This window comes from Anopheles cruzii, chromosome 2 (genome assembly GCF_943734635.1).
Source record: "Anopheles cruzii chromosome 2, idAnoCruzAS_RS32_06, whole genome shotgun sequence".
Classification (NCBI taxonomy): Eukaryota; Metazoa; Arthropoda; class Insecta; order Diptera; family Culicidae; genus Anopheles; species Anopheles cruzii.
Genome location: NC_069144.1, coordinates 61,278,541 through 61,297,663, shown reverse-complemented (window position 1 = coordinate 61,297,663; position 19,123 = coordinate 61,278,541). Strand labels below are relative to the sequence as shown.

Below are 19,123 nucleotides of genomic sequence, written 5' to 3'. Positions count from 1 at the left end.
TTATGTTGAAGAAGTTGCCTTGTTCGAACCAAATGGGGTAGTTTTCACCGCCCGGCCAGTCGAAGAAAGGAGAAAGAAAGGGTGGGCACAGGAAATTAATGTAATTAGTCCGGTCCACTTAGGCCGTCCGGAGGGACAGAGGGGACGTGGTAGGCCCCGTGTGAGATTGAGAGATTGGGACTCGATATCGGCCGGTATTCATACTTGGTGGCGCTCGACCGCGAGCGGTGGAAAAATTCCTTAAAGCTTCTCGGTCTTCTTCTCGGTCCCTTATTGTTGGTCCTTTGCCAGGGCCAGCGCCCTCTACCGTCGGGAGGCGTTTTTTTAACTCAAACTAAAATCAAACTAAAATCAAACTAAAATCAAACTAAAATCAAACTAAAATCAAACTAAATCAAACTAAAATCAAACTAAAATAAAACTAAAATAAAACTAAAATCAAACTAAAATCAAACTAAAATCAAACTAAAATCAATTTAACGGAAAATTTAAGCAGAAAAAGCCACAGTTGATAAACTGTGTTTTCCACTCACATTCTCTATCGACCTTGGCATGCTGTCAGATTTTCAAGCTGTCAGATACACCTTGGTCAGCTGCCGGCAAATCGAGATCGGTGTTTTTTTTGCCATCGCAATAAAATGTCGGACGAAGTGGAAAAAGCTCAGGCCGCGGATGCTGCTGCCGACGATACGATCTTTGGCAAGATCCTGCGCAAAGAAATACCCTGCAAATTCATCTATGAAGACGACAAGGTAAGAATCGCACTCGGCTGTCTTACGGAGCCCTACTCGTGTTAACCCCTTTAACCTGTTTTTCACTTTCCAGTGTGTTGCATTTCACGATGTAAATCCTCAGGCACCGGTGCACTTTCTAGTGATTCCTCGGAAGCCTATTTCGCAGCTGTCGAAGGCCGCGGAAGAAGATGAGGCGCTACTTGGCCATTTGATGCTAGTCGGCCGGAAAGTAGCTTCCGAGCAGGGACTTGAGGAAGGGTTCCGCGTAGTGATCAACGATGGCAAGAACGGAGCGCAATCGGTTTACCATCTTCATCTACATTTCCTTGGCGGAAGACAGATGAAGTGGCCCCCTGGCTAATCAGCCCTGTCCGGGCCATGTATACCTTTGAAATCTTATCGGATGCAAAATAAAGCTTCACTCTGCAATCGCCAGAGTCAACACGAGCTTGTGTAAACGTATTATATTAAGATGCACTTTCCGAAACCGAGTTAGTACTGAGATAGCTGTACGCACTTACTGTTGGCGCCGAAAGCGTCGGGAATGGTCCACTTATCGCAGAGCTGGTGTAACTTGTGGCGTATTTCCTTCCTGTTTCTCGATTGTAGTACTTGCGCTCAATCACCTTGTCGAAGAAACGCGCCAACTTTACAGAATCCGTAGTTCCTGCCGCCAACGAGCGGGCCTCGTGGCAGTTGAGGCAAATTTCCTGTGCACCGCACTGTTCCGCTATGCTGCCGACCGACGTTCGGTTCATAATTTTCTGTTTGTGGCCCTCGTCCAGCATGTCCAGCTTGGTGCCGATGACCAGTATGGGAATCTGGCAAGTTTGAAACTGATAAATCGTTTTCATTACGAATGTCCTGGTCGAGCGATGCTCAGGCGAGGTCGCGAAATCTACCTGCGTGGAGCCCAGAAATTGCTCCGGATCTATGTCGAGCATATCGTTGCCTTTCAGCACGTCCTTTCCGTCTTTGTTGAGGATTTCCACTAGCCATCGTTGAAGGTTTTCGTGGCTTTTCCGGTTAGTTAGGTCGTGCACGAGAACCATGCCGTGCGTTGGATGGTAGAACACGCCTCGAGCGTTGGTGTGGCTGATGGATCCTCCTACATCCCACAGTTCGACGAAGAACGTGTTTTGTGACGATGTCCCTTCCTTGTACTCGTGCAGCTTCACTTCCACCGAACAACCCACGGTCCAGCCGGGCGACGTGAGCGGTTCATTGTTGGCAATCAGGTGCGTGAGGGACGTTTTCCCGACTCCTGCAAAGGATACGAAATTCAGTGCCAAGGAAACATATCAGCGCCGAATAATTTGAAGTAATGGTTTAAAAGCGCTCGAAATTACCGACATGTTTCCTCAGTACAAGACATGAGAGAGTGAGTGCGAAGGCAATATAAACACAAACATCATGCCCTCTCATATGCCAGTGCTGGCAGCGAAGCAACAAAAGCGAAGGCAGAGCGTTAACGAGCAAACAGCACTCATTTGACATCCCGGCAGCACTGCCAAGACGTGTGTGCCAATGCCAATTTTCAACATGGCGCACCGCTGAACGGGTCGGTGGTCAGTCGAGTAAGCAGAAAAGCACTGATATTCGCTGCATTACGCGCTGCCAGAGGCACCTAATAGATACTAGCACACCCGCTATGCCGTTCGTTACCTGAGTCGCCAACTACCAGCACGCGAACTTTGTCAATAGCCGCCATAAAGTGAAGTGAAAAATCGTCGACCAACTTTGCCCAGCCTTCGTGGAACGACAAAAGATACTGCTACCGCTGAAAACACAATCAAGCCGTTGAGCAGCAATCGTGTCGGGTGCAGTAAAAGAGACAGCGAGCTACGCCAAACAGACGAGAGAAGAGTGCGAACAAAGTGAGTTACTATTTGTTTTGATTCCGGTTCTAGGCAACTCACGCGACCGCGGAGCTCAATGCACCACTGACAACTAGATTTAAATTTTGACAAACAATTGTTTATCCGCTTTAGTTGACGGTTGTGATTTAATTTATAGTTGTTTGTCTTATTTTAGAATTAGATAATAAGGAGAATGGCTGATCAACGGTACGTTACCGAGATTCCGAGCAGCTTGAAGCAGCTGGCCAGGTTGGTGGTTCGTGCATTCTACACGATCGAGGACGCGCTGGTGGTGGACATGCTGGTTCGGAATCCGTGCATGAAGGAAGACGATATCTGCGAGCTGTTAAAGTTTGAGCGTAAAATGCTGCGAGCCCGCATTTCGATTTTGCGGACCGACAAATTTCTACAAGTGCGGCTTAAAATGGAAACCGGGCCCGACGGAAAGGCGCAGAAAGTGAATTACTATTTCATCAACTACAAAACGTTCGTGAACGTGGTTAAGTACAAGCTGGATCACATGCGCAAACGCATGGAGACGGAAGAACGGGACGCCACGAGCCGGGCGAGCTTCAAGTGTCCTTCCTGCAACAAAACCTTCACCGATCTCGAGGCGGACCAGCTGTACGATTTCAGTACGGACGAGTTTCGCTGCACGTACTGCGGCAGCGCGGTCGAGGAAGACAGTTCGGCACTGCCGAAGAAGGACTCAAGACTGTTACTAGCTAAATTCAACGAGCAAATGCAACCACTGTACGATCTGCTGCGGCAGGTAGAAGGCATCAAACTATCCCCGGAGATCCTCGAACCTGAACCCGTGGACATAGACACGATACGAGGGTACGGGAATGAAGAATGGAATGGAAGCCGTTACCCAAGGGACCGTTTGTTGACCGTAATCTTTTACCTCTTTCAGAATTGCCAAACCCACCACCAAAGCACCGACGGAGCAATGGTCCGGCGAAGCAACGCGGTCGAGTGGATTTGCCGTGGAAGAAACGCGGGTAGATATTACGATTGGCGATACGGACACGCTGGACACGTCGTCGCAGCGTAAGGATCGGCCGGTCTGGATGACCGAGTCGACCGTGATTGCGAACGATATGGACGAAAACTCAGTCGATGCCATCCTGGAGAAAGCTGCCTTCACCTCCACACAGCCATCACCGATCGGGGGAAACAATATCAGTGGCAGTATTAACAATAACAACGTGTCGACGAACGTCATGTCGTCGACCCGCGGACGCGGACTCAAGGAAGCGGACGATATCATGTCGGTGCTGCTGCAGCACGAGAAGCAGAGCGCTAGCAACGCGACCAACGAGGCGGTCCGTGGGCTGGCAAATAACAACGACGGCAACTCGAGTGATACCAGCGACGATGATCGTGATATCGAGAACGCCGAAATTCCTAGCATAGAAATCCTAGACTCCGATTCCGACGACGATATGCCGACCGTGACGGTGGCGGGTAGACCTTATCCGTTGGATGAAATCAACGACACGCTGATTGCAGATATGACGCCGCAGGAGAAGGAAACCTACATACAAGTGTATCAAGACCATTTCAGTCACATTTACGATTAAACTTAGGCGCATGCAAACAATAAATGTTAACGAAGATATGTTTCTCGAAGTTCGATATGTTTCTCGAAATTCAAATAGTACAAAATGTCAGAGAACCTTAAAACGTACGCAGCCAGTAAGCTGTCAAAGTGCGATGTTTCCAATGAGTTTGTTTACGAATCGTCCGTAACAAAAGCGTAGAAATCCGAATTCGTTTAAAATGTCTCTCGTTTCGTACGATTACAGCAGCGCTGAAGATTCATCATCATCGGATGATGATGGAGCCGAGCAAACAACGAAATCCGCCACGGATCCGTTAAAGTCCTCCGATAATTCGATAACGGGTCCGGAAACGGCTACCAAACAGAACGACACAGACGAGACGGCGACTTCGCGGATCCATTTACAACTTCCCGCGCCCAAGAAGACGAACGACCTGAACGTGGAGGAGGAAGATGATGAGTTTCTACGCAAGAAAGCTACTCCCGTTGAGGCGCCGCCAGCGAAGGAATCCAACATCAAACCGAAACTGCGCAACGGTAAGGTGCAAATTACCATCCCGTCCATGAGCGACTTTAAGGACGTCGATGACGGGCCCGGAGGCTCGAAAAAGGACAAAGTGGTTATTGGAGCAGCTTTACCCAAGAAAGCAACCGGATTGCTTAGTATGTTGCCAAAACCGAAGACCAATTTCTTTCAACCCTCGTCGAAACCACAACCCTCCCCTTCGGCTGTCTCTGAAACCGGCCCTGGGTTCAGCAAGCGCCTGGTGCCGGATTCCGTTGCAAACCGCCCTCGGAGCGTTCCGGCAAGTGCTCCAAAGTCAAGCGTCCGTCCTCCACTGGCACCGGCCATAAATTCCTCCCAAGACCCGGACAGTGACGATGGAGAGGACGGCGGCACTACTGATTATTTCTCCTTCAACAAAGTCGATACTCTGCCGACGGTCAGTGCGAACGAGATTACTGCCATGGTGGCTAAAAAAGCGGCCAAAATTGCTGACACGGTGAGAAAGTTCACGGAAACGGAACCGCCAGCAGCCAGTGTCGATCAATGCACTAAGGAGCTGTCTGCTTCAGTGATGCCTGAAACCGCCGAGCAAACGGATCTAGCTAACGAGACGGCCATGGCAGCGTTAATCGGTGGGAATCGCGCGAAACGGGCACGGGTGGAGCAAGTGGATCTGATCGAAATCACATCGGAGGACATCGTGCCATCGAAGGCGGACTTTTTGCGCCGTCAACTGCAGGACGAAACGGGATATGTCCCCACGGGCCACCTTGTAGGCGACTGGACTTGCACCAGCCGCCGGAAATCGCACATCACACAGCTGGCCAACAAGGCACAGGCAAATGCACAAGAACTGGAAGCGATGTGGGCCGCCAACCGACAGTCACGTCGCCAAACGCAAAGCAAATACGGGTTTTAGGCTCCGTGCTCAGTGTTCGGTTGTTGGAAAGGACTTTGTTGTAAATATATGAACCCCCTTATTTCAACAACGATACTAATTTGCTTTATTTCTGATTTTTTTTATGAAAGCAACGCCTCGAAAGTTGCCGGTATTGCCACAGCTAGTGCATAATGCAGGTTGTTGAATGAAAAATATATATATTCGAAATGTTCCCCACGATCTTCCCTAGTTCCGGGCGTAAGAAAGTGGTGGATGTTTTAAACGAAAGCCTTACGAAAGTGGGGAACAGTGGGAAGGACAACAAAAAAAAACATCGACCCTACGACCCTACGACGGTCTGCAGTGTAAAAACGAGACAAGATCATTCGGCTCGGCACCATCATCATCACTACTATCGTTATCACTGTCGTTATCGTTCACCTCATCATACGCGACAGCGGCATCGTTTCCCCTGGCGTGCGGACGGCGGATGGCTCCTCGGCGTTGGAACGCCGTGGTCATGTTACGGGTGAAGCCGGTGCGGCGAAAATGCTGCCAATTCAGCTTGCTGGAAGCGAGGTTTTCGCGCACGTTTCGTCGCAGATCTTTGGGTTCCCACAGTGGCACCGTCTGCTCATCATTAACTCCCTTCGGGACCCACAGCTTCACGACGTGCGAAAGCCCGGAGGTGGCCAGGATCGGGTACTCTGGGTGCGGCTCGAGACAGTTGATTACATCGTGCTTCCCGCTCCGCAGCCAATTGACGATGGTTTGCGTTTTCTTGTCCCAGAAGAAAATGTGGCCGCAATCGCTGCCACTTACGACATACTCCGATCGTTGACCGAAGAAATTTACACCCTTAATGGTCTGAAGGTTACTGAAAAGGCCAAGAACGAACAAATCAACACGGGGAACGGGGTTTCACAGACGCACTAACTCCAAAATCGCCTACCAATGTCCTCCATAGCGACCCACCGGCTTCACCACCGCATCCGTGGTCGTATTGTCAAACAGGTAGACGGCATCCTCACTGTAGCTGGCCAGAACTTCCGTACCGAGATGATTATATACCGCGGACGTGATGCTCACAAACGCGTTCTGAACGACAAAAAGACAATGAAAGCCAAAACATTCCAAAAACTATCGATTGAAGCCCGCGAGAATATCGAACCTTGTTTCTACTATTTTTTGGTAGCTGGAGTGACGTAAACTGCTTGATGGGACGACGCACATGGCGCTGATCGTACATCCTGACCAAGCTATCGTTGCCGGAAACGCAGAACTGCGGATCAAACGGGTGCGTGGCGATGCTGAACAGGCGCAACCGCAGATTCAGCAGCGTGTCCACCTTGCCCTGCCGCAAATCGTACATTCGCACCTTGCCATCCTCGCCGGCCGTCAGGAACGCACACTCGTTGCTCGCAGGGATCGCTACTTTGTGGATCGGATGGTGGCAGCGATACAGCAGCTGAGTGTTTGAGTCGCCGGACGGATCGACGCGCGTGTGGCGCACGTGACCATCGCGACCGGTCGAAATTATCTCCACCTCACTGCCGTAGCCACCGTACTCGATGAACTTGGTTTGGAACACGTTCATCCGGTGGCCGGTAGTGATCGATTTCAGCAACTTGTTGGTGTGCCAGCTCCACAGATTGATTTGCAGATCATCTGAGCCACTCACCAGCATCGTTCCGGTAGCGTTAAAGTTTAAGCTGTTGACACAACCTTCATGACCGCGCAAAAAGTGCGACAGTTGGAGACGTTGTACAATGTCCAAGGAACCGTAAGCGTGCGTCGTGAACATGCTGTTGGCCCGGCAGTACCGGCTCGTTCCTGGCACTCCGGCAGCTGCGGCCCCGAAGCGCTGGCGTTGCTCCAAATCGTGCACCACATTCCACTTGCTCCTGCAACGAGAGGCACAAGCGGGCGCGCCAGGTAAGCGGAACGTTTGCAGCAGTGCGCCAAATGCGACATACTTCATTTTAACGGTTTGCAAACTTGCCATTACTTCTTCTTCCAGCTTAGCGATACGAGTCGAAATGTCCTCATCCACCGATTCGCCGGAACTGCAGAAACAGAAAACAACATCAACCATCTCGGGAGGCCATGCCAGTGACTATCGCTCGTCCGTGTTCGTCTTACCGCCGGGACCCCGAACTGGCCTCTCCTGATCCTCCCGATTGCCAGCTGGCCGATGAAGTAGATGTTGAGAACGAGGACGAAGACGACAAGTGGTCGGAATCGTCTCCGGAGCTGCTGTCGGTATCGAGATCGAGTGGCAGGTCTCCGATGATGTCTTCGGCTGGAATAAGATCGTCTCCATCTTCGTCGTCATCGTCGTCATCATCATCATCATCATCATCATCATCATCATCATCATCATCGTCGAATCCATCCAAAATCCAATCAGGAGCGTAATCAGCATAATCGTGGTGATCAGTTACGCCTAGCAATTGAGGTATTACAATCTCGTTTGGCCGCACAGGGCGGCGGACTCCGGCGTCATTCCGGTCCAAATCTATGCTTTCCAATCTTTCGCTTGCCAGACGCTGTTCGACGAGACGCTGCAACAAACTCGAGTCCTGACGCCTTTCGCCAGTTTCGTTCGTTGAGGAATCCACCGAAGGGCTTCCGTCGGATGCGTCACTGTTGGGTTCGGTGCTCGGTGATGCTGTGGCCGTTAGCTCATGTTGCTGGTCGTTCGGAGCAAACGGTGTCGTTGCGGTTGACGACGGAGGGGTTTCTTCTTCGTTGCTAGGATCTTGGTCACTGTTTGCTTTCGTTATCAGTTCGCTGCAAAATCGAAGGGGAACATTATGCCCTGCTTTCAGCCTACCGAAAAATCATCTTTCTCGCTTACTTCTTGTGCGAACTACTTGTAGAAGGGCTTTTCGAGGTGCCAGGCCGCTCCGCCACTCGCTCAACAACCCGTAGTTTCTTCGGCGGAGAGGCATCGTCCGGAACACTCCCATCGGCTTTGGGCGAACTTTCGCCTTCCATCGTACCGGTTATCACCGATAGGCTAACGTGAGGTACAACAGTGCTACTATCACTTTCAGAAACCGTTTGAAAATCGTTATTGTCTGCGAACTGCGTCTTTATTCTAACTTCTCCGTATGCCGCTAACCTAGAAGGGATTCATCTTCACTCCATGGCTTGCTGAAGGCATGCCACGCCTCAGCTATATTCGTCGTCTTGGTCTCTTTTCAGAGGTTTTATATATTTCGGAAACGTTAACGACCTAGCTAGCGGACTTTGTTAGGAAAATTATGCTTAAAAATATTGTGGCTTTGCGATCGCCACGAATTGATTCACATACACACAAACACTGACAGCTTGAGCGAATGACACAGAAAATCCGGCACTGTACTTTGCATAAACATTGGATATTTATTGCCACGAATCACGCTGCTTGGTTATGGTTATTTTATTCGTAAATTATTCCGTCGGACGGATGAAAGTAAAACATAATTACGTTGATGAATTTAGCAAATTTCAGTAACTGCACAAGAAAAATGTATTGTTTTGATGGCAACACGTCAGCGGCTTGTTTTGATTTTGCGAACCGCTTCTGTGATTGCAACGCGCACTTCAAAGATTCACATGTTCTGGGAAAGATCGCGTTTGGACCGCTAAAAAAGTTTGTCTTCCGCTGAGAAATGGATAAAATATTTTCCAATTTGCAACCACCATCTGCTGAAGATCGTAAGTGTGTCTAATCCGTGTTTTACTGGACCGCTCTCATGCCGCTCATTTACAGTTCAATCTAAACGACTCTATGAGCAACTGCTGCGCGGCGAGTGGGGATCTTTGACTCGATCGAACACGTTTCAGGAGGTGATCGCAAAAGATGTTGCGCAGGTCAACGCCACGCAGCACGAATTGCTGCTTCTTGCTGTGGCAGCACTGCTGGACTTCGTGGAGCACAATTTCCTCGGTCCTCGCCAACACTCGCCAACAGACGAGCAGACTGTGGCACCGAAATCGATACTTCGTCAGCTGTCGGTAGATGGCGAAGAATTGAATAGCAACGTTGTTCGGGCCGAATGTTTGCTGGTGTGCAAAAAAGTTTTCGAATTTCTGACCCCGCAACAAAACGATAGCCCGTGCGTGCGCGTGTGGTACCAACGATATTTACTCACGCATCAACGATGCTTGGACGATTTGGCGCACAGTCTTTACGAACGGTTCAATGAAAACGTGCAGGCCGTCGAGACGGGTCTTGAGGAAGCAACTGATAACGCTGCCAAACTAGAGCACTACTTGGAGATCCTGTTTGGCTACATTCAATTCCGACGGATCACGAAATCCGAACAATGGGCAGAGAAGATCGCCGCGTGTTCGAATGTGCGCATCATCGTCGATGGATTGCTTGGCGTGCGAACAAAGTTTCAACAAAACCCGCTTCCTCAACTGACGCTTCGTGCACGCGGTTACACCGAGTTGGGACTACCGGAAACGTCAGTAAGCCATGGCCATGTGGCCCTTCCTCTGATGCTCAAACTCGACGACGACGTACGCTTGGATAAGGTAAAGTTCCTGAACGAATCGGAAAACGAAGACCTCCAGCTGCCGGCGCTGATACAAAACATGGTTTTGGCCAAATTGTAAGTATACCATCATCAGTTCTTTGAACACCCTTTCGCTGTATCATGAATGATTTTTCCATCGCCAGAAACTTGCTGTACGTGTCTCAGCCGAAGGAACAGCTGGCGTTGGAAGAAATTCAACCGTACATTACGTCGCTCGTTTATCAACGCCACGGTCCGTGGGCTACGCGAGTGGCCACCCTGTTTCTGAACTCTTCGAATGAATGTTCGCACAAACGCACCGTTGACCGAGCCCTGCGTCAGCTTGAGGATCTCGTACAGCAGATCGACGGAAGCGAAAACTCCGCGACCATTGCTGATCGCCTCTCGATGGCGTTCAGTTCGTGGCTCATTCCCTACTGGCAGGTGAAGGTTAAACTGGCCGACGTGATGATGTCCCTCGGTTTGATAAAGGGTGCCCTCGATATCTACCGGGCTACGCACAGCTGGGAGAACGTGATCGACTGTTATACGGTGCTGGAGTTGCGCCATCAGGCAGCGGCCGTCATCCGGCAGCTTATTGAGCAGCACGGACCCTCGGTCCGGCTGCATTGTATGCTGGGTGACGCAACCGACGATGTCGAATGCTATCGCACGGCTTGGGAATTGTCTGGCGAAACGAGTGCCCGAGCCCAACGTCACTGGGGAAATTTTTATTTCGCACGCAAGGACTACGCGACGGCCATCGAACATTTGAGACGGTCGGTCGAAATCAACAGCCTTCAAGAACCGACACTGCTGAGACTCGGTTACGCCGCGCTGCAGCTTGAAAGGTGGGAGGAAGCTGCCTACGCTTACCGGCTGTACACCTCGCTCGAGAGCCACGGTTTCGAGTCTTGGAACAATCTGGCGAAAGCGTACGTCAAACTGGGGGAAAAAGATCGTGCCCATAAGATCCTGCAAGAGGCCCTCAAGTGCAACTACAACAACTGGATGGTTTGGGAGAACTATCTGCTCGTAAGCGTCGACACTAAGAACTACGAGGATGCGCTGAATGCGTACGAGCGGCTGATGGAGCTTAAGGACAAGTATTACGATGAGCAAGTTTTGGAGCTGCTGGTGCGCGCGATCGTTGCCGACGGAACCGAGGCCGATGGGCAACCGTGCAGTCGGTTGAGGAAAAAAGCGATCAAACTCCTCGGGCACGCGTGCGCACAGCGTACCAACAATGGTTACCTCTACGCGATGGCCGCCCAGCTGGAGGATAGCGACATGTTAAAGCGCTGCCAAAAGCTGCAAAACGCGTACCGGGGCTACACGCAATCGAACAGCCAGTGGTCAAAAGCGGCCGAAAGTTGTCTTACGATCGTCAAACTTTGCGTCGATCTCTGCGAGTGCAGTCTGCAGGCGTTTATCGACGGCAGACAGCAATCGGAACGTTTGGTTTCGCTACGTTCGCAGCTCTCGTCTGCCCGGCTTACCGGGCAAGGATGTTTACGATCGGCTGCGGCGGAAAAATGGCCTCAATGCGATGAACCCTTGGCCACGCTTGAAGAGCTGGTGGACAAGATTACGACTGAGCTGAAAGGTGCGATGGACAAATAAAAGGCACAACGTTTCATCTCTCAAGAAGGAACTTATTTTAATGCAAATTCAAATTGGTCGTTATCAACACCCGAACAGTCTGATCGAACGATCCGCAGACGGCCAAACCCTGGCGATCCGGGCTCCAGTCAAACGTGTGGATTGGTTGCGTCGAAATGGTCGTCGCGTGCAACATTTCGAGTGTACCGGCCACTCCCAGCTCATCACCATCCGTGTGCGTGGTGCTTCGCTTCTCCGGATAATGACTAAAAAGATAATAGAAGATGCGTTAAACAAACACAGTTCCATTTTCCCCACTGCACAGACAATTCAATTACTAGAGCCATGTGCGGAGATTGCCGGAACCACCTCCGGTGACAAAAATATCCCGATTCTGTGGCAGATGTTTCACCGTCCAAACGGTTGATTTAGCACCGCTTATGACTCCATTAGTTCCGAGCGATTGGCCGACAGTTTTCTCCCGCACCGACGCGAATCCTTTCGACGGGTGTTGCGTGCGCATATCGAACACATGCAGACCCCCCTCGAGGGTGGTAACGGCCAACTTATTCATTCGAATGTCTTTTCGATCGAACTCCAGCGAACAAATCCCATTCTTGAGGTTCGTTTCCCATCGTAGCTTCAAGTTGCGCAAATCGACCAGCTTCAGGTCTCCGTTGTCGTACCCGGAGCATACGATTCGCTCGACCGTGTTGTGCGAGTCACCAAAAGTGACCGACCAACAGTCACGCCTCTCGCTCGGGTCGCTGCTTGCCGGGCTAATGTGTGCCACCGGAGTATCGCGTTGTCTCGGATCCCACACCTTCACCGAACCATCTCGGCCGCCCGTCACCACCTCCGGTGCTCCACAGTTGATCGTCGACCCACCGATCGCATCCAGCGAGTTGATGATTCCATCGTGCGCCGCCACCTCGTACAACGGGGCATCGATACGCTCGAGATCATAAACGGCTAGCTTTCCACTGAAATCGCCCACGGCCAGATGTGCCTCGCGCAGACTGGAAGCACCGAAGGAGCAGCTCTTCAAGGACTTCTCCAGTTCCGCTTCTTTCACTAGCTCCACGGTTCCGCGGTTCAGCTCGTATATTTGCAGCGCGCCCGTTCCTTTGGGCTTCGAGCCGATCGCAACAAACTTGGCCGTACAGGGTATCCATTTGACGTCGTAAACCGAGTAGGTGAGCGATTGTTCAATGTGCGATATCATCTGCACGGAATCCATCGTTGCGAACCGCAGGAAGCTAACGGCTTAACCATTCCACCGAAAATCACCGTCTCGAAATCTAGGCGAAAAATGTCCCGCTTGGAAACGTTCGACGGTTGCTAGGATTTGTAAATAAACAGTGATGACATTTGCGCCACGGTAGCTAGAAGCCACGGTGAGCGCAACTGTAAACGAGAAAGAAAGCGAGAGCGAAACTGTGAAGCCACACGGTGCATAACAGCAGCAGATATAACAGCCTCATATAACAATTTTGACAGTACAGCGACCAGTAGGTGTCAAAAGTGTTGTGGCTCAGCAGACCCTCTAAAACATAACACATAACACGTAACAACGAGCGTTTGTTTACAAATGTAAGGATAATGTAAGTTCTTATTTGTGAAGTTTTTTTTTATTTTAATTATAAAGTTTTATTATATTGACACATGCTTACCGATTAAGTGTCAAATTTTGTTATGTTATGTTATGTTATGCATCGTGTGGCTCCCCAGTTACAGTTACGGACCGTGTGGCATCACAGAAAGGATAAAAAGGATGAAAGTGGCGAGAATAGGGCTTCATTTGTACACGATTTTCTCACTCGCTCAGTCTCAGTTCGTAGAACGGTTCGGACGCAAGCGGCTATTTCTGTGTGTTGACTCTCTCGATTATCGTGTGATTAAATCAAACGAAAATCATAATCGGATAACATTGAATTTTAACTATACACCTTCGTTGTGAAAACTGCCGCGATCGGCAAGGACAACGCAGCGTGTGAAGGCGTGTGAAGAGTTCAGTGTGCCGAAACAAAACCCAGACTAAATACTGATATATTATAGAAATTGCTTCTCGAAAGGACGAGCTCTAGTGGTCTAGCCAGATTGTTTTCTACGTTGTACGAGAAGGATATGGTTAGTTGTTTTCCTCTTACACTGCACTGTGCGATCAATGCGGGAAAATTTTAATAAAATGTTATTCTAGTGCAAAAGTTTTTCTGCAAGTTAGTGAACGAAGAAAATAGGCTCATTTTTCTACGCAAATCTCAGTTGCTTAATTTGCTCGCGTAAAATTATTCTTATTTTTAGATTGCTACGAGCTGTTCCGCATTTCTCGTGCTAAAGTTCCTGTGTTGCGACCGAACCTTTTGTCCCCGTCCCCGTCAGTCATGAATGCAAGAATATGGAGTTTTATCTTCCGTTCGATGCTGCATCATCCTAGAGGTGGTTCATAACCTCACAACCTACGGAGAGCAAACAAAATATGTGTTTTGTTCCAAACGCAGCGTGAAGTGCACCAGAAAGAAGAAATGGTGATGCATCAGCAATATTGTAAAAAGTGCACCAGAAAGCCGCGAACGGGTGGTGAAAACGGAGAGATGCAATCTAGCGCTTGTCCGTCGGGTAGGAAGCACACGGTCGAGTCGAGGGACGGGTTCGTTCTCCGATTACGTAAGCAAGCCATGCTTGAGCAGCTGAAACCAAGAGCATCCATTTGGTCGTGAATTGCAAGGTTCTTTTCTTAGGACAAACGTGTTGCAAACATAAAAAAGCCTACTTTCTACTGTTCCTAGTGTGCGTAGATGAAATTGCCATGCTGAAATGTTTTCATTGTTCCGCTTTTCCAGTCACGAGACCCGTGCCGTTTGCGTGGTGCAGTTTTGGACTATTCGCGAACCGATCGATTTTTGCCGCCCAAAAACAGAAGGAGGCCGCCGAGGGTGGGTCAAAGCTGAAGGGCAAATGGAAAATCGTTTTTCTTCGGTTTCCCTGTCACTAAGCGTGCCCTCAGGCGTTTCGAAACAAGCGGTCGATAAAAGCATAACTTGTGTTGATGCTGGTTCCAGTGCGAGAGCGAAAGTGTGCGTGCGTTTGCCATTTTTTGCAACGTATCCAACGGGATGAAAATTATATGTGACTTCATGTCCGACCCGATAGACAAATTGCTCGTTGAGCCGATTAATTAGGGAAAAAGTGGAAAAGGTTGCTTGGATGTTTGCAAGAAGCTACTATGGCGAGACATTTTCGCCAGCTCCCGGCAAAAGGGTAATTTGGTTTTGCCAGTTTCTGTGATTGAATCTGATTATAGCTTGCGGCGACTTGCTAAGAGAAACCAATAATTAACCAATAGCTTCGTAATAATAACCAATATAGCTTAGATATCACGATAATGATTTTATGGTTCTCAGATAATGATCAATATCGCGTACATTAAATGGGCTCCGTTTGAGGCGATCGAGAAGTGATAAATTCAGATGAAACAAACTCTGTTAAATATTTTGGTTAATGTGTAAGACAATGCTTTAAGGCTGAAAAAGGCTTTAAGTAGTTCGTAAACATACAACGAATAGAACGAATGCTGGTTCAGTCGTTGAACTTGCCGTAAGGGGATGGTTTTTGGACAAACCTCAAAGACACGTTCCCGAGACGCCGGCACACCTTGTCTCTGGCCCGGAGTAACCTTGAAGAAACGAAACGCGTCTGCACGTTGCAGAAACGTGAACGGAATCAAACCAAGCACAACGACGTAAATCCGAAGATGACCGAAGAAGAGCCTCGGACCTTACTCTTATTACTTTCGTACATTCTTCTTTCTGAGATTTTTTTTAGATAGAAGATCACGTTTAAGTTCTAAAACTCACCGGTAATAACTAATTTTAACGAGTTTTTGTTGGTCTCACAAGCCTTTTTATTCTAGTTGGTTGCTGAAAGAATCTCGGGGCACCGCAGTCGGTCAGATGTCGCGGACCTGTTTCAGCTATTCGTGCTCACGGAAACGCAACCTGTTGCGAAGTCACGTAAAAAGAAATTGTTGATATTGCGTGAGGTTGTAGCTATGGGTGTTCTGGCGTTAGCAGACATGGCAGCCGGGAAAGTCCGGCGACGAACGAACGGCGGCAATTGGCGTGTGGCCAAACGGTGGAGAGTGTGTTGGCAGCTTCACCTGAACCGGCGCACGACGAAAAGGTCGATCAACTCTCGCCATCGCCAGTCGCGAAGCTCTGCGGTGTGTCTGTGTCGGGACGATGTTTCGTTTGGCGCTAGACGTGCCATAAATTATTCACAGAAAAATGCAAACGGTTTTGCCCTCTTCGTTGGTTTTACTCTTGCAGAACGTGAATGTTTTATATTTTCCTTTATTCGTACGGCAATATAAAATCTGTTCCAAACTTCATGCTGAGGCGTAAGAAAATCCTTCGAAGAACTTGTTTCGATCGGATATTTTGCAATCCAAACTCTTCGTAGAATTGTCGACACGCCTTGCTAGTTACCTTCTGAATTCAGGCAAATCTAACGACCTTCCCGGTAGCTACACCCGGTCGACCGCAGACACGGTTCCAATGTCATATCAATCGCAGTACTAGTTCGGAGGCAGACTGCAGTCGGAAGGGGTCTCATAAATTGAGCCACGTTGCGGCGTCAAATCGTGCATCCTAATGAATGAATGGACGATTAAATCGAGCATGCAAGCTTAAACGAATAATTGGATGCCAAAAGAGAGATTGAAGTGTTTACACAGCAGAGAAGTGCAGTTTCGCGCAGAATTTTGGCACGTGGCTGCGCTGTTCCGCGGTATTTGCCCTGTAAAATGCCAAACACACCCTGCTTTTATTTACTCGATGCACCGTTGTACCTCCGGTCTCTTCGGTAGAACATCCATCGCAATTCACATTTTGCGCGTCTGTGGTTTTTGCGTTTTCTACGCCCAATGCGCATAAGGTTCGAACCGCGCGCTCACGGTTACATAAGTAACGGCTAGTAAATGGCGGATGAACAAACAATCACCACCGCTTGGAACGTGATCGTGGTCGGGAGATGCGCGGGCGTCAGTCAACCGTGGCCACCCTGGAAGGTCCCGTGCGATTGGGTTCCCGAATGCAGTAAGAACCAGATCGAACAGTGGTTATGTAAAACGGCGCATCGTTCGATGGAGGATTCCCCGATCAGTTCCCTGATGTTCCCCGCGGTATTTTTAGATGATTTGTGGGCCATTTCTTCCGTCTGCCAGACGCATGTTCGTGTCGCTCCAGTTACTCTCTCCTCGAATGCAACCGGCAATGGAACCGGCTCACTGGAACGGAAAACCGGTAGGAGACCGGCCGGCCGGCCGGCTTTTCTCGTGCCTGCGAGGCGAACGTGTCAAAGTTGTGTTTCAAAATAGGCAGCGGATCCTGCTCTGGCCGCCACTTGGTAGTCTACCCACGAACCGGTTTCTGGTAGTCGGTGCACGTCTGTTCCGACGACGACGACGATTCCACATCAAAGTGTGTCGAACGTTGAGTCGCAGTTTCAAGTTCAACGCATTCTCAAGGCAAATTCGTAACCAAAGACGAGGACGCAGCGCGAATGTCATCAACTAATCATAAAAACCCAGCATTAACTCGACCAGGCGCGGGTCGCCAGATGGAGTACGACGCCGCTTGCCCGATGCCCTCCAATCGTATCCCATTCGTTATCGGACGCACGCCCGCGGATAAGGGAGGCCCCCTCTGGGGGGTGGACTGGCGCTTGGTGAAAGAGTTGTATCGCGCGTTCTCGCTCTGCGCAACGCGGTCGCGGCACCGGATTGCGCGATTGCGTGGCCGCATCAGTTCATCGGCGACACTCGATCGTGACGGTCTAGTTCTGTTTGTGCTTCTCGGTTCATTGAGAGTTTCGTTTTTCACCATCGCGACCTCCCGGTGCAAGGTTACAACTCCTCGATCTCTCCCTTGGGTAAGATCGGGTGGTTCTTTGGAGTGAAAGCGTGGAGCTGCATAATCAGTGAAGATCGAAAAAGAATCTTGGGAATTTTGTTAGACGCGGACAGCGGTTTGTGCAACGCTTCGTTGGTGTAAGAATTGCGTTCCACCACACGTCGTATATTAATCCTTGATCGGTCAGTCCTTCACTGGAGTGTGACGCACGCGATGGAAATAGAACTTCTTCGAGTGCCGGGCGTGCCCGGGGGTTGATTCTCCTTTCGTGCGTGCGCCCCCCGCCTCGTCTAGCGGTCGGCTACGTCACGAGACTTGCGTGTGTGTCGCGAAAATACACGCGGTCCGTCGCGGTTAGTGCGGCGCTAGCCTTCGTGTTCCCGCACACATGTGAACCTTAGTTTGGACTTTGGTCGTGACGATGGTGACGACGGGATTTCGTCGGTCTGCCGCGAGTGGTGCATAGCTCTGTATGGCGCGCGGTCAACCGACGGAAGTGAACCATTTATTTTGAAACTTTGAATCTAATAAAAATGTAAAATAATATTAGGGTACAGTCCGAGTGAACAACTTCTTGAACCAACACCAACAACGCTTATCATGACGAACACTGATCGATCACGATGTGTTTTTTGTTTGTTCTGTTGTGCATATTGTTTTATTGGCGAAAAAGATAAGACAATGTGATAAACACACATGCACTGACTGACTGTGTGGCTTACATTTTTAATCTACATTACGAAGAAAGTCCCCGTGAAATGTAGGTCTCAGACGCGGAATGTTCCGCTGCAGCTGTAAATATTCATGACAATGATGCACGGTCGTCGTTCGGCCAAATTTAGACTTGCGTAGAGGATCGCATTGCAACTGGCGGCAGTTGACAAATATTGTTATTGCACTTAAAACATTGCCGTATGCTGGTGATACGACGACACTAACGATATACAAACGCGTTGTTTGTTCCGTTTCTTTACAAAGAATTACGTCCGTCAGCACTTTGGCCAACGCCGTGAAGTGTCGTTTTAAAATATAGTTTCCTCCAAAGGTGTTGCGTAATTTGTTTTGGGGAATGAAATGGGCTTACAGAACTCCCCCTGCTGGGCCTTTCTGTACTTCAGCCCTAACCCTCCCATCGATTCCCGGAGGGTCACGAGGACCAGTATTAGAGGGAGTGTGTTAGTTTCTTAAATAAACACCATCTTCGGCGAAGCAAAAAATAATATTTACGCCGCATCATACACACTGAAGCCATCATGTTTTTCGCTCTTCATGATGTTGTTTGTTTCAGAATTGCTCGCCGCGGCCACGGAGAGCAAAGTTGCAAGCGGACAGGTTTTTTGTTTCATTCCATGCAGTTATTACACTCCTGTATACGGTAGACTTAGAGTTCTTGTTCTTTAGTGTTTTTTTTTATTCATTTAAATAAGAAGAATGAGACAGAATGGATTTAATTTCTTATCGGCACGTGCCACTTAAGCTGTTGACCCGTGAAAAGAGAGAATAATTACGATTACGGTGGCAGCAATGAAACCGTCTTATCATCGAGGAGA

The 19,123-nt window shown here is 49.4% G+C and overlaps 7 protein-coding genes across 8 annotated transcripts; 4 read left to right on the top strand and 3 right to left on the bottom strand.

Annotated features, from left to right (window-relative positions):
• The first annotated feature begins 598 nt into the window (after positions 1 to 598).
• LOC128277407 (adenosine 5'-monophosphoramidase HINT1) lies at positions 599 to 1,171 on the top strand. Its single transcript, XM_053015861.1, has 2 exons — positions 599 to 752; positions 826 to 1,171. The coding sequence occupies exons 1-2, from the start codon at positions 639 to 641 to the stop codon at positions 1,093 to 1,095; spliced, it is 384 nt and encodes a 127-aa protein (XP_052871821.1). The 5' UTR covers positions 599 to 638; the 3' UTR covers positions 1,096 to 1,171.
• Positions 1,172 to 1,201: 30 nt separating this feature from the next.
• Positions 1,202 to 2,484, bottom strand: LOC128277406 (rab-like protein 3). The gene is made up of 3 exons (XM_053015860.1): positions 2,400 to 2,484; positions 1,637 to 1,998; positions 1,202 to 1,555 (listed from the first exon to the last, which is right to left on the bottom strand). Exons 1-3 carry the CDS (start codon positions 2,443 to 2,445, stop codon positions 1,202 to 1,204), a joined length of 762 nt encoding a protein of 253 aa, XP_052871820.1. The 5' UTR covers positions 2,446 to 2,484.
• A 296-nt stretch (positions 2,485 to 2,780) lies between these two features.
• LOC128267666 (general transcription factor IIE subunit 1) lies at positions 2,781 to 4,181 on the top strand. Of its 2 annotated transcripts, XM_053004554.1 has the most exons (3): positions 2,781 to 3,433; positions 3,510 to 3,720; positions 3,805 to 4,181. In XM_053004554.1, exons 1-3 carry the CDS (start codon positions 2,787 to 2,789, stop codon positions 4,177 to 4,179), a joined length of 1,233 nt encoding a protein of 410 aa, XP_052860514.1. In that variant the 5' UTR covers positions 2,781 to 2,786; the 3' UTR covers positions 4,180 to 4,181. The 2 variants fall into 2 exon arrangements, with proteins under 2 accessions (XP_052860514.1, XP_052860513.1); XM_053004553.1 differs by having other exon boundaries at positions 3,510 to 4,181.
• A 197-nt stretch (positions 4,182 to 4,378) lies between these two features.
• Positions 4,379 to 5,647, top strand: LOC128275374 (uncharacterized). The gene has a single exon (XM_053013855.1). The coding sequence runs from the start codon at positions 4,379 to 4,381 to the stop codon at positions 5,585 to 5,587; it is 1,209 nt and encodes a 402-aa protein (XP_052869815.1). The 3' UTR covers positions 5,588 to 5,647.
• Positions 5,648 to 5,895: 248 nt separating this feature from the next.
• LOC128275363 (DDB1- and CUL4-associated factor 8-like) lies at positions 5,896 to 8,799 on the bottom strand. The gene is made up of 6 exons (XM_053013844.1): positions 8,409 to 8,799; positions 7,691 to 8,341; positions 7,525 to 7,614; positions 6,720 to 7,452; positions 6,501 to 6,646; positions 5,896 to 6,425 (listed from the first exon to the last, which is right to left on the bottom strand). Exons 1-6 carry the CDS (start codon positions 8,546 to 8,548, stop codon positions 5,897 to 5,899), a joined length of 2,289 nt encoding a protein of 762 aa, XP_052869804.1. The 5' UTR covers positions 8,549 to 8,799; the 3' UTR covers position 5,896.
• A 359-nt stretch (positions 8,800 to 9,158) lies between these two features.
• On the top strand, positions 9,159 to 11,914 carry LOC128269489 (tetratricopeptide repeat protein 27). The gene is made up of 3 exons (XM_053006969.1): positions 9,159 to 9,253; positions 9,309 to 10,155; positions 10,224 to 11,914. Exons 1-3 carry the CDS (start codon positions 9,208 to 9,210, stop codon positions 11,680 to 11,682), a joined length of 2,352 nt encoding a protein of 783 aa, XP_052862929.1. The 5' UTR covers positions 9,159 to 9,207; the 3' UTR covers positions 11,683 to 11,914.
• Positions 11,720 to 12,994, bottom strand: LOC128269490 (dynein axonemal assembly factor 10). The gene is made up of 2 exons (XM_053006970.1): positions 12,000 to 12,994; positions 11,720 to 11,927 (listed from the first exon to the last, which is right to left on the bottom strand). The coding sequence occupies exons 1-2, from the start codon at positions 12,899 to 12,901 to the stop codon at positions 11,720 to 11,722; spliced, it is 1,110 nt and encodes a 369-aa protein (XP_052862930.1). The 5' UTR covers positions 12,902 to 12,994.
• Positions 12,995 to 19,123: the final 6,129 nt, after the last annotated feature.